This window comes from Onthophagus taurus, chromosome 11, assembly GCF_036711975.1.
Source record: "Onthophagus taurus isolate NC chromosome 11, IU_Otau_3.0, whole genome shotgun sequence".
In the NCBI taxonomy this organism is placed as follows: domain Eukaryota; kingdom Metazoa; phylum Arthropoda; class Insecta; order Coleoptera; family Scarabaeidae; genus Onthophagus; species Onthophagus taurus.
In genome coordinates this window covers 26,801,467-26,817,527 of record NC_091976.1, presented here as the reverse complement: position 1 = coordinate 26,817,527, position 16,061 = coordinate 26,801,467, and the positions used below count along the sequence as shown (strand labels likewise).

The 16,061-nt window shown below is 30.4% G+C and overlaps 1 protein-coding gene across 3 annotated transcripts; it reads right to left on the bottom strand.

The window, feature by feature from the left end:
* Positions 1 to 1,925: 1,925 nt before the first annotated feature.
* On the bottom strand, positions 1,926 to 15,963 carry LOC111414348 (stromal interaction molecule). Of its 3 annotated transcripts, none has more exons than XM_023045663.2 (10): positions 15,508 to 15,963; positions 15,310 to 15,455; positions 11,128 to 11,360; positions 7,954 to 8,066; positions 7,517 to 7,839; positions 7,294 to 7,464; positions 6,972 to 7,236; positions 6,796 to 6,858; positions 3,398 to 3,539; positions 1,926 to 3,192 (listed from the first exon to the last, which is right to left on the bottom strand). In XM_023045663.2, exons 1-10 carry the CDS (start codon positions 15,671 to 15,673, stop codon positions 2,814 to 2,816), a joined length of 2,001 nt encoding a protein of 666 aa, XP_022901431.1. In that variant the 5' UTR covers positions 15,674 to 15,963; the 3' UTR covers positions 1,926 to 2,813. The 3 variants fall into 3 exon arrangements, 2 of the variants coding, with proteins under 2 accessions (XP_022901431.1, XP_071056249.1); XR_002706262.2 differs by having other exon boundaries at positions 3,100 to 3,192; positions 3,398 to 3,564; XM_071200148.1 differs by lacking the exon at positions 3,398 to 3,539 and having other exon boundaries at positions 3,064 to 3,192.
* Positions 15,964 to 16,061: the final 98 nt, after the last annotated feature.

Genomic DNA, 16,061 nt, shown 5'->3' with positions numbered 1-16,061 from the left:
GGTGCAACCTCAGTTAATGTAGTTATTGTTACTTTCGAACAAGAGATGGCGCTTCTTTTTAAATAATTTCATTCTTTAACCCTTTATGTCCCACGAAGTCAAAAATTTTGAAACTTTTTGAAAGAATTAAAACGCTATCAAAACACACTCAGTAAAGGCCTTTGGAATCAATTTTAGCAAAATATGCAGTCCCCCCATTCCAGGGGGATAATGGTACTTGATAGTACCCATTTTTATTGAAATTAAGGAATGAGACTTGTTCTAACTTAAAGCTCAAAGCTTTCTCTTTAAAATGATGTATAATAATTGTTGGGTTCGATGGGAAAAGTATTAAGAAAAAAAATTTTGAAATAAAACTTATGTACATTTTCGTATAACCTAAAAGTGTCAAAAAAGATGCTAATTTAAAAATTCCTGGAAGCCGTATTTATTGTAATTAAGGAATGAGACTTGTTCTAAATTAAAGTTCAAAGCTTTCTCTTTAAAATGATGTATAATAATTGTTGGGTTGGATTGGAAAAATATTGAGAAAAAAAATTTTGAAACAAAACTTACAATTTCGTATAACTTAAAGTGTCAAAAAAGATGCTAATTTAAAAATTCCTGGAAGCCGTATTTATTGAAATTAAGGAATGAGACTTGTTCTAAATTAAAGCTCAAAGCTTTCTCTTTAAAATGATGTATAATAATTGTTGGGTTGGATTGGAAAAATAGTGAGAAAAAAAATGTTGAAACAAAACTTACATTTTCATATAACCTAAGTGTCAAAAAAGATGCCAATTTAAAAATTCCTGGAAGCTGTATTTATTGAAATTAAGGAATGAGACTTGTTCTAAATTAAAGCTCAAAGCTTTCCCTTTAAAATGATATATAATAATTGTTGGGTTGGATTGGAAAAATATTGAGAAAAAAAAATGTTAAACAAAACTTACATTTTCGTATAACCTAAAAGTGTCAAAAAAGATGCTAATTTAAAAATTCCTGGAAGCTGCATTTATTGAAATTAAGGAATGAGACTTATTCTAACTTAAAGCTCAAAGCTTTCTCTTTAAAATGATGAATAATAATTGTTGGGTTCGATTGGAAAAATATTGAGAAGAAAAATGTTGAAACAAAACTTACATTTTCGTATAACCTAAAAGTGTCAAAAAAGATGCTAATTTAAAAATTCCTGGAAGCCGTATTCATTGAAATTAAGGAATGAGACTTGTTCTAAATTAAAGCTCAAAGCTTTCTCTTTAAAATGATGTATAATAATTGTTGGGTTAGATTGGAAAAATATTGAAAAAAAAATGTTGAAACAAAACTTACATTTTCGTATAACCTAAACGTGTCAAAAAAGATGTTAATTTAAAAATTCTTGCAAGCTGTTAGCAAATCTCTTGATGTCATCCGTCCATTGAGTTGGTGGCCTCCCTCTACTCCGTTTGTCAGCTCGAGGTCTCCATTCCAACAGCCTTTTCGTCCACCCTTCATCTGCCCTTCAGACTATGTGTCCAGCCCAGTTCCATTTAAGTCTAGCGATGCGAGAAATGACGTCTGTAACGCCTGTTCTTCGGCGAAAGTTCTCATTTCCAACGTGATCTCTTAGCGATACTCCGAGCATTGATCTTTCCATTTTACGCTGTGTTGTTCTAAGCCTGTTGGCAGATGTTATGGTCAAAGTCAGTGTTTCTGCCCCATCACTGATTGAACACTTTTCTTTTTAGACATATTAATAGGTTGCTCTTAAACACATCTTTGAGTTCATATGCTGCCTATGAGAGGGTTATTCTCCTCCTTAGTTCGCAATATCTGGTTGTCTCTTGTGATTTTAATTTCATTGCCAAGATAGGTGCACTAGTTCAATTTCTTTCGAATGCTTAATTCAGTTCTAAAGGAAAGAAAGGATAACTTATTAAATAGAGGCAAAGAAAACTCCACAATATTAATAAAAATATGGGTGTTTATTGTACATCTCTAATATTTTCTTAATCCTGTGCGTGTTTAACGCATCCAGTTATTGAAAAAAAAAACATTGCCTTTATAGCACAGATATCACATTGGATAAGGTTAAAAATTGATTTAAATTATTCAGGTTTGTTTAGTTTCGAATAAATCTAAGTCAAAGACAAAACTCAATCATTTTTATACAATTTATTTTCTTTCTTAGATTTATTCCTAACTGAACTAAAAAAATACGTTTTCTAAGGCCTATAACAAGAATGAGACGATATGAATCATTTTTACCCGATCTTACAACGAAATTCCCTCACTCCATCAAGTACGAATAGTACAAATTTTTGCTTTACTGAGGGGTTTCTGGAATTTTTTGAAAAATTTCCGTTCGCATTCACAACCACATAATGAGTTTACATTTTGGAATTTTTATCCGGAATTAAAACAATCCGAATCGAAATAATCAGGGCATAAAATACAATAAAGAAATTTTCTATGGGATTTTTGAGATTTATTATTGCTTTGAATTACTAGATGTTTGTAGATGAAGGCCCCAATTTTGAAGAAGGAAATAAATGTACAGCTACAATTTAGAAATTAAAAGAAAAGAACCAAAAAGAATTTTTTAGAAATTTTAAGTACTGCAGCTTTTCTAGATTTAATAAGTATATTCGAAAACATTAAAAATAATGAAAAATATAAAAGCAGTAATAATAAATAGATAATAAGATAAATCCGCCGCTATTATTTTTTTTTATGGAAGACAAATTCTTATTTAAAGACAAAAAACACAAAACCCCGAACGTACTTGTCTTATTTTTTACCAGATCAAAAAATAAACCAAAAAGTCAACAAAAAAAACGAATCATCAGAGGTCAGTCGCTTTTGGTTTTTCCAAACGAAAAAAATTTCTTCTTTTTCCGCTTAATTTCTTCATCGATAACCGAAGAATCCGTCGAACAAACGTCATCAGTGGAACCCGTATGCTCCCTAATCGTCTGCTGTTTAATATGGTGTAATTTCTTCGGTTTCCGTCGATCCATATGATCCAAAGACGGTTCTGAATGCGACGTTTTCGATGGTGGCAATGTGGCTTCAGAGGAAGTTACATTACCAACGTTGGTGTCTTGAGAAAACGAACGTGTCATTGTCGATAAAGATTTATTAAGAGATGGATTACGGAGGGATGCTGGTTGAGATAACATTCGGGTATGTTTAGGAACTAAAGGTGAAATATCTTCAGACCAGTTAGTGCTGAAAAAAAATTGATAAAAAACATTGTAATTAATAATTAAAAAAAATAATTTAAAAATAAAAATTGGAAAAGAAATCGTTTTCTAAAAATATCGAAAACCCAAAATAAAAATTTAAAAACTAAAAACATGTATAATGAGTAAAAAAGAAGAAAATGAAAAAAAAGCATTCTTCGTTTTATAAAAACCCAATTTGATTTACTCACACGTCCCCTCCAACGATGAAATTAACAGTATTTGTATTGGTAGTTTGTTTTGGTTCGAAATAGTCATCGTCTTGTCTACTGGCTTCGCTTCCGGAAGAGTCCGCCTCTCTCCAACTGTGCTGCGGCCATGAATCTACGGCTCCTACACAGACATCGCCATCTTACACCTTTCATGTTAGTAACACACCCGAAGACATGCATGGAAAAAATAGGCGAAGAAAAAAGTTTAAACAACCAAAATAAATGTTTTAAACCCTTATCGACTTCTTTAAGAAAAAAAGAAATACACCTTTAAGATTTCTAAACAATTTTTAAGGCTTACCTTAATAATAAAATTGTTTAAAAATGACTTGGTTAGTTCCAACACCCATTACTAACAAATGATTGATTTTTCTTAATTACTTTTAATATTAAAAGGGTAAAAAAGGATATAAAACAAAAATGCAACTCAAAATATCGCCTTTATGTAAATATTAATTCACATTATATACAAATACTCTTATTACTTACATGTCTTAAGACGCTATTAAGTACCCATCTACGGTTTACGTTTTTTCCCTCAACTAATTTTTTTTAAGAAACTTTTCTGGGGGTGATATAAAAAAATTGACGAAAAAACATAACATAATTAAAGGACTCAACTACAATAACTTCTACATTCAAAAAGAAACGAGAAGGGAACGAAATAGAATTGAGCATAATTGATTTCAAATACTAAATTAGTATCAATTACACTGATTCTAAAAAGAACTAGGGTACTCCGTTTAGAAGAGTTTTATCAAACTACAAAAATCCCTTGTTAGATTAAATCCCCCAAAAAACTAACTAAACAAAATAATAACTAGATACAGAAACAATAACTACAACTAAAATAATAAATATTCTTGTAATCATGGAAAGCTTTAAAGATTATTTTCTTTTTCTTTCCATATTTTTCATTGGTTAAATATTATTTAAGTAACATTCCATCTTAATCGTTTTTAAGATTTTTTTAAGATTCATGACAACAGAAAATAATCATAAAACCTGTATCAAAATACTGAACGATCATAAATGATTAAATTAAATTTGATCTAATGAAAAAGGAGATCTTTTAGATATAGATGCACGCTGGAGGATGATTTCTTTCTAATAACTGGAAATATCTGCATAACTCGCATACTCGTCAATTTGGTGTATGTCAAAAGATAACGATATGAAAATCTTTAACATCTATCTGCCCAGAATTTGATTCTAGCAACAGAATCTGGTGTGCGCCAAAAGATGGCAATGGTTTGGGTGAGATCTTAATTAAACCTTTCAAGATTCGCTTTCGTGTAGGCAACTTGAGATGTTGTCGGTGATATGACATAACATATATCATAGCTAATTGCTTGTATTTGTGGTCAGAATTAGGTCAGTTCAACTAATTCGGTGTTTGCAACGATTTTTGATGCTTGCCAAAAAATGACACAATGAAAAATTTGGTGATTTAGACATGAATGAAGGACACTCTACTTTATCTGGTCGAACTTTGCTTATAGCAACTGAATCTGATGACTGTCGCAAGATGGCAATATAAAAAATGTGCACTTTTAGTTTGGGTAAGAGTCGAGAGATTAAGTTTCTAAACATTTTGTCTCATGTTTTGGTGCAACATGTTTTCTGATTAATTGCTGATGTAACTTGACATGTTGTGGTTGATATGGCATATATCATAGTTAATTGCTTGTCTTTATAGTCAGAATTAGGTTACTTCAACTAATCTGGTGTTTGCAACGATTTTTAATACTTGCCATAAAATGACACAATGAAAAATTGGGTTATTCAGACATGGACTAAAGATACTGCACTTTATTTGGTTGAACCTTGCTTATAGCAACTGAAACCTGATGGTGACTTGATATGTTGTGGCTGATATGATATATATCATAGCTAATTGCTTGTATTTGTAGTCAGAATTAGGTCAGTTCAACTAATTCGGTATATGCAACGATTTTTGATGCTTGCCAAAAAATGACACAATGAAAAATTTGGTGATTTAGGCATGGATGAAGGACACTTTACTTTATCTGCTCGAACTTTGCTTATAGCAACTGAATCTGATGACTACCACAAGATGGCAACATAAAAAATTTGCACTTTTAATTTGGGTAAGAGTCGAGGAAGTCTTCTGGATTAAGATTTTCTCTAATGGGATAGGTGGTTGGTTGTCCATATAGATAAGACTTGTATATATTAATTGAGCTGAAATTTAGCACCGGTTTTGGTGCTTATCAAAAGATACTATTAGAAAAAATTTGATGTGTAATACATAGATGGAGGTCGGGGAGAATTTCTGATTAATTGCTGATAAATATATCATATATTCAGAGTTATTCATATTAAGTGATCACGTGTTAGACACTTATTTCTGATCATTGCCAAAATACAATACAATACACTTCCTATCTAGTTGGTGATTAGTTATATCAGTAAACCTGGATAATCTCAAAAGTATAAACTTATATATGAGAATCATACTACAAGGTAAGATATGGTAGAAGATTAGTTTTGAATTTGGTAAGTGCCAAAGGATGGCAATATAAAAAATTTGTACTATTAGTTTTGAGCAAGGGCCAAGGAAGCATTCTAGATTAAAAGTTTCTCAAGACTGGTTAGACTGGCTAATTGGTTGTCCATGTGGACAAGATATTGATATATTAATTTCTCTAGTATTTGGCAATGGTAAAAAAATGGCTATACAAAATTTGCATGGATGGAGGTCGGAGAAGTTTTCGATATATTCATAGTTAGGTCGTGTTTAAAATAGTTTTTGACGACTGAAGCAGAAAAACATCCTTCTCTAGAGTTGGTAATTGAGCAAGGGGAAGATGCAAGAGCTATACTATAAGGCTCTTTAACGCCAAGACGTTTGGAGGCGATTTTTCGACTATTCATTGACTTAGTAAAGAGAGTCTCTGATTCCCAGCAGAAATCAATTTGACCATGGAAGCCTCTTGATAATTGAAGATGAAGGACGCGGAAGATTAGATACAACCAAGAAGTTATTAAGACGTTGTGTAATGGCGTCATGCAAAAAAACTACTCATAAAACAGAGTAGAACATCATTCTTAAAAGAAATAAAGTTATGGTTAGTTTTTGAAACGAGATGCCATGAAAATCTTGAAGCTATTTAATTTGAGATTATTATTTGAGATCGATATTCAAAATTTATGCTTTAAATTTTGAATACTTTCATATTTTCACTATTAATTCAATCATTTTCGATCGCTCAGTACAAATATTTTTTTGATTCCATTCAATCCACCTTAAAAATCATTCCATAACTGTTTATACATAAATAAATACAAACCATTTCTTATTTTTTAATCGGAATTATGAGATTCATCAAGTTCATCAAAAGAACTATTCTTACCTGGTGTAGAAGTATAAACGGAGCTGGTTTCATCGTCCAAATCATCTTGGCTGCTAATTCGATCTAAAAAAATAAAATAAAATAATAAGAATAAAACAAAAATAGATATCTTATATTTGTAAGTGATGCTGCAATAAAAATTAAATCCGCATTACATTATTACAATTAACACGTACTTCTTAATAAACCAAAAGCTCGACCATTTAGTCCTTTATACAACGCCGTTTCCAACGATTGTAAACCATTATTATGGATAATATTAAATCCGCACAAACTCTCAATTTGTTTCCATCGATGAACTCGTTCTTGTAATTCTTGGGTAACTTCATTTAACGCTGTTCTCGCTTCCACAATCGTTCTATCAACGTCGTCTATTGATTTACCATGGGTGCTTACAAAAGCTCCCACAAAACTTGATCGTTTTTTACGCAATTTTTCACACTATAAGAAACAAAATAATAAAATTCCTAAAAAAATTTATGAAATAATTAAACTTACAGCTTCTCTTGCATGCTGTAATTGCTTTTCAGCTTGCATTTTCTTTTTAACGTAAGCTTTATTTTCAGTTTCGTGCGTTAATTGTAACCATTGTTGTAACCCAACCGGTGGGGACCAACAAGGAGCTTGTTGAAGTTTACTTTCAGCTATTAATAATTCATTTCTTAACATCTACACAACGAAAAGAAATTATTTCTTTTTTAAATAATTATTTTTAATTTACCTCAATTTCTTGTTTAAGTTGTGAAACTTCGCCGTCGGAATTCGAGTGATGTAAAGAATTCGGATCGGCTTCGCTTTCTTGTAAACGTCGCTCTAAATTTTGTTTTTCTGATGTAACATGTTCCTGAGCTTGTCGTGCTTCTTCCAATTCTTTTTGGAGTTTTCTTAATGCCGTTTCCGCGTTTTGAAGTGTCTCCATTTCCGTGCACATCCTCGTTATGTTCTTTTTGAAGTGTTTGTTTTGTTGGTAACCGTACCAAAAACCGATACCGCCACCAATAATCAATAAAATTACAACGAAATCTTTCCAAGAATTATGACCGTCTAGAAATGATAGAAAAAAATATATTTTTTTATTTGTTGGGAAGTAATTTTATGAATTGGAGGGGATTTGATGAGAAAATGATTGTTTTTTTTTTTAACTAATTGTTTATGCACCTTTAGGCGGTCCGAATAATACCACATCCATTGCTTTGAGCGAGATTTTTTGCTTGTGTATTGGATCTTTAATGCCTAGACTGCTTAGATAGTTCATATTATTTACAGCCAACCTAAAATATAAGTTTTATTTTTCGGTTCGAAATTTTTTGGAGAAATATGAACGTTAAAAGAACATAATCTGAACCTGTTTTGATAAATATAAACTTTCTATTTACATGCTTAGGAAATATTCTAAAAAACTTACATTATGGTTTTTTGTAACTTTTAAGAAATCCATTTTATGTTTTATAACGAAATTTACTTGTTACCTACTAAGAAACTTTATACCAATATCAAGAACGTTAACAATTGTAAACGATTAATTCTTATCGTAAAAGTTTCGTCATCGAAATTGACTCAATCAATACTCAATGTAAAGAAATAATAGAAATAATGAAGAAGAAAATAAATAAAAAACATTTTTAGCTTGAACAGATTGATTTAGTTAATTGACTTATCAGATAAACAAATTGTTTTAATTTTTAAATATACATACCAAACCAAAAAGAGAATAAATTTAAATCTAACATCAAAACCGTCATTTTCTTCCATCTTCAAAGAACAACATTAAAAGTAAATCAAAAACGAAACACAAAACAAACACTTTATTACCTTTTTCTTCTATTTACTCTTTATTATTTAACACATGACCACGAATCACAACACCTGACATTGAGAACATCATCGCGTTATAAAATCAGCGTATCAAATCTCCTCCCATAGATTCATTAATCATGTAATTAAGCATAATAAGGTCAAAAACAGTTTTTTAGTGAAGCGAAACCTTTAACATCATTTTCACTACTAACACGAAAAAGAAACCATGGCGAAAGAGGTGTAAATAAAGCGAAATTAATAAGAAATTAATGCTAACTGTAATTTTTTTTCAAGGTCATTTTTAGGTTTAGGATTAAAAAAAATCTGGAAAGTTTATAATTGTACAGGTTAAAGTCTAATAGATGGCAAATTTATACAAAAAATGTTAATATATCATATTAATGTTAAAATATATTTAAGATTTTTTAAATATTTTTTTGAACTAAAAGTAGAACTAACTCTAGATCTAGAACTAGAAACATTCGGGTTTAGCCCTACGTCTCTTAAGACGGCTAAACCCGAATGTTTTTAGTTCTAGGTCTAGTGTTAGTTTTAATACTAGTGTTAGTTGTAGTTTTAAGTGTTATTCAGTGTTAGATTGTTATATATTTGTTAGCCGTCTAAAGAGACGGACGGCTTAACCCGAATGAGTGTTGGTTGTAGTTTTAGTTGTTAACTAACACTAGACCTAGAACTAGAACCATTCAGGTTTAGCCGTCTTGAAAGACGTGTGGCTAAATCCGAATGTTTCTAGTTCTCGGTCTAGTGCTAGTTCTAGTTTTACACTAGCACTGTCACTAGAACTAGAATCATTCGGATTTAGCCGTCTTGAAAGACGTGCGGCTAAATCCGAATATTTCTAGTTCTCGGTCTAGTGTTAGTTCTAGTTTTATTCTAGCACTGTCACTAGAACTAACACAAGACCTAGAACTAGAAGTCTTGAGAGACGTGCGGCTAAACCCGAATGATTCTAGTTCTAGGTCTTGTGTTAGTTCTAGTGACAGTGCTAGAATAAAACTAGAATCATTCGGGTTTAGCCGTCCTGAAAGACGTGCGACTAAATCCGAATGTTTCTAGTTCTAAGTCTAGTGTTACTTCACAACTAAAACTAGAACTAACACTAGAATTAGAACTAGAAACATTCAGGTTTAGCCGTCTTAAGAGACGTACGGCTAAACCCGAATGTTTCTAGTTCTAGATCTAGTGTTAATGTTAGTTCTAGTTTTAGCTGTTATTCAGCGCTAGATTGTTGTATATTTTTATTGAACTAAAAGTAGAACTAATCTAATAAAAAAACGCAATGGTGGGGATAATTGTTCGAATTTGTGTACATTAAAATTAATCATTCAAACAGTTATTAACGTTTAAGTTTATCCTTTATACCGAAATTTTACTTTAATATATTTTATTTTAATTTATTGTATCTATCCTTTTTGCGATTTTAATGACGGTGTAAAATACACAAAAACCAGGTCGTACAATTAAAATATTTATATACTGATAAGGAACTAAAAACATTGTTGTTAGAATGAAAACGAAAACCTCTATAATAATTTGAAAACAAAGCAATTATCATTGCAAGATCAACCGCAAAGTTTATAATATTAAAATGAGAAACACTTTGATTAGATTTTTATATATGTACTCACGTTATGATTTGAAAATAAAACCAATCGGTAGCTTGATGAACAATAACTGCGTGGAAAATTGCGTTTCGAAAAAAAATCGGAACAATTTCCTGATTATTTTAAGCGGTATTACTCATAAATATTTTAAATATTTCAATAACTTCAAGTATTCGCTACGTTTTCAATGAAATAATTAAATTAACATAAACAAATAAAAATCGGAATAATTTTTATTTTATTAATTGACCTTCATGATATTTCCCCTTTGTATTAAATAGGTAATTTTTAATTCGTTGGGTTCTTTTACGTCAAAACATGACGGGGATTCTTTTATTATTTTCAAATTATGCAATTTAATGTGTACAAATTAACATGCTTTCAATGTTATTTAACAAGTTTTTTTTATTCTGTTGAATCGAGTTGTACAAACAAGTCTGTAATTGTTTCTTAAAATTGGAACTTTAATACTCATACGAAATATTATTTCGATGATTATTTCTCCATGAATTTATTTTTAGATTGTGTTTAGTTGAGTTTTATGATAAAATGGATCGTATTTCATACCTTAACACGTGTATTGATTCAATTAGCTTATTTTTGAGACAGAATAAAATTTAATCATGTTTTTAATCCCCAACATATGTTGTAAATTTATAAATTTATAAACATGTGCAAAAACCTGTGATATTTGTTTATTACCACTCAATTTTTTTTGTTTACATCATACCAAATGCGCATTTAACACACATTTTACGTTTAATAAGTTCCACCAAACAAAACTAATCCTTAAAATATTTATTTTATGTAAAAATTTTTAACCATATTTTTTATGTTACTATTATCGTTCATATTTCTTCAAAGAATCGGTTTCGTTTTAGTAAAAATAAAATTAAATAAAAGTTTTTACCTTGGAAGTGCAGCTCCAGTTACCTTATTCTGAATAAAATTTGGAACATATTGCGGCAAATCCACACAAACAGAGAGCCATTCAACGGTTTGCTGAACAGTCCAGTTGTGGACTTCCGATCTTAACCAAGATTCCCAAAGCTCTTTAACGGAAATATGCATATCGTCGTTTTGATGGAATGCTTTTTGACGCTTTTCATAACCAGAATCAATTTTTAAATCTTGACGCAAAAACTAAAAAAGGAAAATAGCTTATACACATTCAATTCTTTAATATTTTTAATTTAATAATATATAAGAAAAATAGTGTGCCAAATGAAACACTAGCAAAGAAAAAATAATGAGTCACCAAATATTTGCGAAATATTTGAACCCGGACTAATCATAAGAAGGAAAACCCGCTAAAGTGTGAAACCTCTAGAGATATCACGTTGTTAAACACAACATAGAAAATATTCTCCAAAGTACTAATTAAAAGACTGCTTCTTTATATAGAAAAGCCAAAAAAGTACCAAAGTGGTTTGGGTTGATTCTTTGTATGGTTAAGGTAGATCATCGATGGACCAAATAATTGTTCTACTTCAACATGGACACATTCCATATGTTTATAACAGCATCATGAGATTAAATATAGCAGCTAATGTGATCAACGACCCCAAAAAGGTTGGCAGAATCGTTGTAATCTGCACTGATAGCAGAGAGGCTATGCGACACTTGAGGAAGCTAACGTTTATAATAGTGATGGAACGGATAGTGATTTTGTGAAAAGTCGGATACTGGATATTCGGCCATTATGGTTATAATTTCTGGTGCATTTCTGAAGTGATACCCTACATTGCCACATTATTGCGAAATTTGAATAAAAATGAAATTAATAAGAAAGCTAATAAGATATGTCAACTTATTTGAACCCAAGATACAAAATGAACTTTTTTGATGCTAATTTAACTAACGAAGCAACTCTAAAAAGAGGATACTTTAATTAATAATTGGCGATATTTCCACAAGAAATGAATTTTATAGCGAATTTTGAAACTTATCTCAAAAACTAAAAGTTATTTTTCAAAACGGGTTGGTTCATTGGAAAGAGGACACTTTTATCAACATTTTGGGAAATTTTCATACTCATATTACAAGAAATGAATTTTATACGAATTTTTAAAATTTAGTCGGCGAAAATTGCAAAATTCGAAAAAATTGTCGATTATTTCAAAATGTTATATCTCAAGAACTAAAATTGATTTTTCAAAACGGCTTGTTGCATTAAAAAGAGGACACTTTAATTAATAATTGGTGATATTTTCACAAGGATCCTTCAAGAAATGAATTTTATAGCGAATTTTGAAAATTATCGATGAAATTTGCAAGATCGAAAATTTGATCAAAACTTCAAATATTATTTTCTCAAAAACTAAAAGTTATTTTTCAAAACGGGTTGGTTCATTGGAAAGAGGACACTTTTATTAACACTTTGGGAAATTTTCATACTCATATTTCAAGAAATCGATTTTATACGAATTATTAAAATTTAATCGGCGAAAATTGCAAAATTTTAAAATATTGTCGATAAAATGACAAAATAAAATAAACCAACCCTAACATTATTAATAAACGGTTTTTTGTCGGATAGAACACTGAGAGTAAGAGTGAACGACGCATATTCGGATATTTCTTTCCAAAACAAGGAGTCCCTCAGGGTTCTCCACTATCCCCTATTTTATTCAACATTTTTGTGTTTGATATGATGACTGAAAAACATAATAAGAAAGCATACATTCTCCAATACGCAGATGACACGGTGTTAATATCTCATGACCGTACTTTGAATGGAGCAATAGAAAATCTTCAAAATCTGACGAAAAAAATAGAAAGCTGGTATAGGACGTGGCGTATTCAAATTAACCCACAAAAAACACAGTTATTATTACCATTCCATAGAATATCTGATAGATCACCTAAAATATCGATAGCTAACATGTTCATTACTCCAATTAAGGTGTGCAAATATTTAGGGATTGATCTAGATAACAAATTAAAATTTAATGTTCACACTAAAAAATCTAAAATGAAATCTAACGCTAGGGCGAAATATTTTAGATGTTTAACATATAAAAACAGAGGCATCAGTTTTAAATGCTCAGTCCACGTTTATAAAACCATCTGCAGACCGATTTTGGATTATGGAGCATCCATTTTGTGCGACGTAGGAATTCAAGCCAAACAAACAAAATAACAAAACTAAGAAACCCTAGAAATCCACTTTATAACCCATCGAATCAACTTCTTTATGAGAAATGTAAAATAACACCAATTACAGACCGAATAGTTGCACTTGCTAATAAAAGCAATTTAAAAATAACTGAAAACCACAATCTCACATCGCTATTTCTTTCGGATAACAACCCTTTACCGAATGTCAATTAGTTATTATTTGTTGAAGGATATGAAGTAAATTATAATTATTATATGGATGAAAGTTCAGCAAGGGCAGGAGCACCTCGGTCGAGAGCCCGTTCCGGAGAATATAATAAATTTAAAATATAATTGTAAACAATGTTTGTATAATAATTGTAATTCCGGAATAAATACTTTTACTACTACTACTACTTGTCGATTATTTCAAAAATATATTTCTCAAGAACCGAAAGTGATTTTTCAAAACGGCTTTTTGCATTAAAACGAGGATACTTTAATTAATAATTGGTAATATTTTCACAAGGATCCTTCAAGAAATTAATTTTATAGCGTATTTTGAAAGTTATCGATGAAAATTGTAACATCGAAAATTTTTTCAAAACTTCAAATTTTTTTTTCTCAAAAACTAAAAGTTATTTTTCAAAACGGGTTGGTTCATTGGAAAGAGGACACTTTTATTAACACTTTGGGAAATTTTCATACTTATATTCCAAGAAATGGATTTTATACGAATTTTTTAAATTTAATTGGCGAAAATTGCAAAATTCGAAAAAATTGTCGATGATTTCAAAAATTTATTTCTCAAGAACTCAAAGTGATTTTTCAAAACGGCTTTATGCATTAAAAAGAGGATACTTTAATTAATAATTGGTGATATTTTCACAAGGTTCCTTCAAGAAATGAATTTTATAGCGAATTTTGAATGTTATCGATGAAAATTGCAACATCGAAAATTTTATCAAAACTTCAAATATTGTTCTCTCAAAAACTAAAAGTTATTTTTCAAAACGCGTTGGTTCATTGGAAAGAGGACACTTTTATTAACATTTTGGGAAATTTTCATACTCATATTCCAAGAAATCGATTTTATACGAATTTTTAAAACTGAATCGGCGAAAATTGCAAAATTCGAAAAAATTCTCGATCATTTCAAAAATTTTTTGTTTAAAAACTCAAAGTGATTTTTCAAAACGGCTTTATATATCGTATTGGGATTGTTACAATGAGGTTGCTAATGACAAACCTGATATAAATGAAGTTGTATTCAATGAAAAAAGTCCTATTGGAGTTGATTATTATCTACAGTGTCCAACACCTAAAAAAGATACTAAGTAATAGGTTTTTAATATCTGGCTAAAACCTCGTTCCTTCAATGATTAACATGTTTCTTTTTTAATTTTTCTTATTAGAAATATGTTTAGTGCAAATTGGGGTGTATCTGGTGAATCTTTAAAACCAGATATTTCGAAAATAAATTGTTCTAACAAATTTTTTTATGCTGTATCAATAAAAACAAGACTTACAAAATGATGTTTTTAATTTGAAAAAATTTGAGAGGGGTGTCATCCCCCAAATTTGAAGGAGGGTAAAGTTTGGGGTACAATTTTTGCGTCAAAATTTATCCCCCTGAGAAACAAACTTGACAGGTTTCAGGTTTTTTTTTGATAAAATCCTTGGCAGTTATGCCCTTCAGCTCATTTTCAATGGACCACCCTGTATATTATATGAAGCTATCATTTAACTCATCTCAACATTATTAACTAAGTTTCCCTATTGATCAACGCATTTATAGCACAAGAAGGTTACATTTGTCAAATTACTTTTGACACACTCACTGTACATAATATTTATTGTTAATACAATTAAATTTGGGGGTTTTAGATTATGAAATCCTTCAACATAATTCTAAATATCATCTTTAATACATTTATCTAAGAATTTTTTTAGGTTATGTTCTTATTCTTTTAATATAAATTAATTAACATACATCACCAGTTTCAGTTAAATCAATGTCACCATTAGCATCATCATCTAATTGTTGATGTAAAGCTCGAATAGCCTCTAATCCAGGTTTATCATTTGAGGCTCCAAATAAGCAATCGAAATCATCAACGTAACAACTTTCATGTGAATCTAAAAAACTAGGTATAAATCATCTTAAACGCTAAATACACATCAAAATAACCTTCTACAACTTTAGACATAGACCTAGAAAGCAATGAGTACCCCATATTTCCATTATTCCTCGGTTTTTCCGGTTCGGTGTTGGATTGATGTTGAATTTGATCACAATTTCCGTCGAACCAACACACTCCAAATACAAACCAAAATATTAATTTGCTGCACTTCATGGTTGTGATAAATTTAAGCCCCCCGCGAAACGTAGAGTTGGGTGTAAATGGGAAAATAATAATAATATTAATAAGGTGGTTTTATAAGTAAAATCGAAAAAGAAGTCTTGTAAAAAATTTACGGTTCACATAATAACAATAACGTTTGATGCGCGGCGGTCCACGCGTGACATTTCACAGCCGAAATTGTTGTAAAATTTACAGATGGTTTTTTTTTCAAGGTTGTATTCAATGCTGTATGTACAACAAAAAAGTCAATTTGTTCTTACTACGAATTCGTTTATTTGTTTGTTGTGATACCGGCTTTTTCGAGACTAACGTGAAGTTTTCGCGATTACTTCGAAACCAATTCGTATCAATTAAACTTTGTTTGAACTTTATTAATTAG

Coding starts and splice junctions, on each gene's coding strand:
- LOC111414348 (XM_023045663.2), bottom strand. CDS start 15,673: ATGAAGTGCAGCAAATTAATATTTTGGTTTGTATTTGGAGTGTGTTGG. Junction 15,456..15,507: donor TATGTCTAAAGTTGTAGAAG/GTTATTTTGATG, acceptor CTAGTTTTTTAG/ATTCACATGAAAGTTGTTAC. Junction 8,067..11,127: donor ACTGGAGCTGCACTTCCAAG/GTAAAAACTTTT, acceptor CTTATATTTTAG/GTTGGCTGTAAATAATATGA.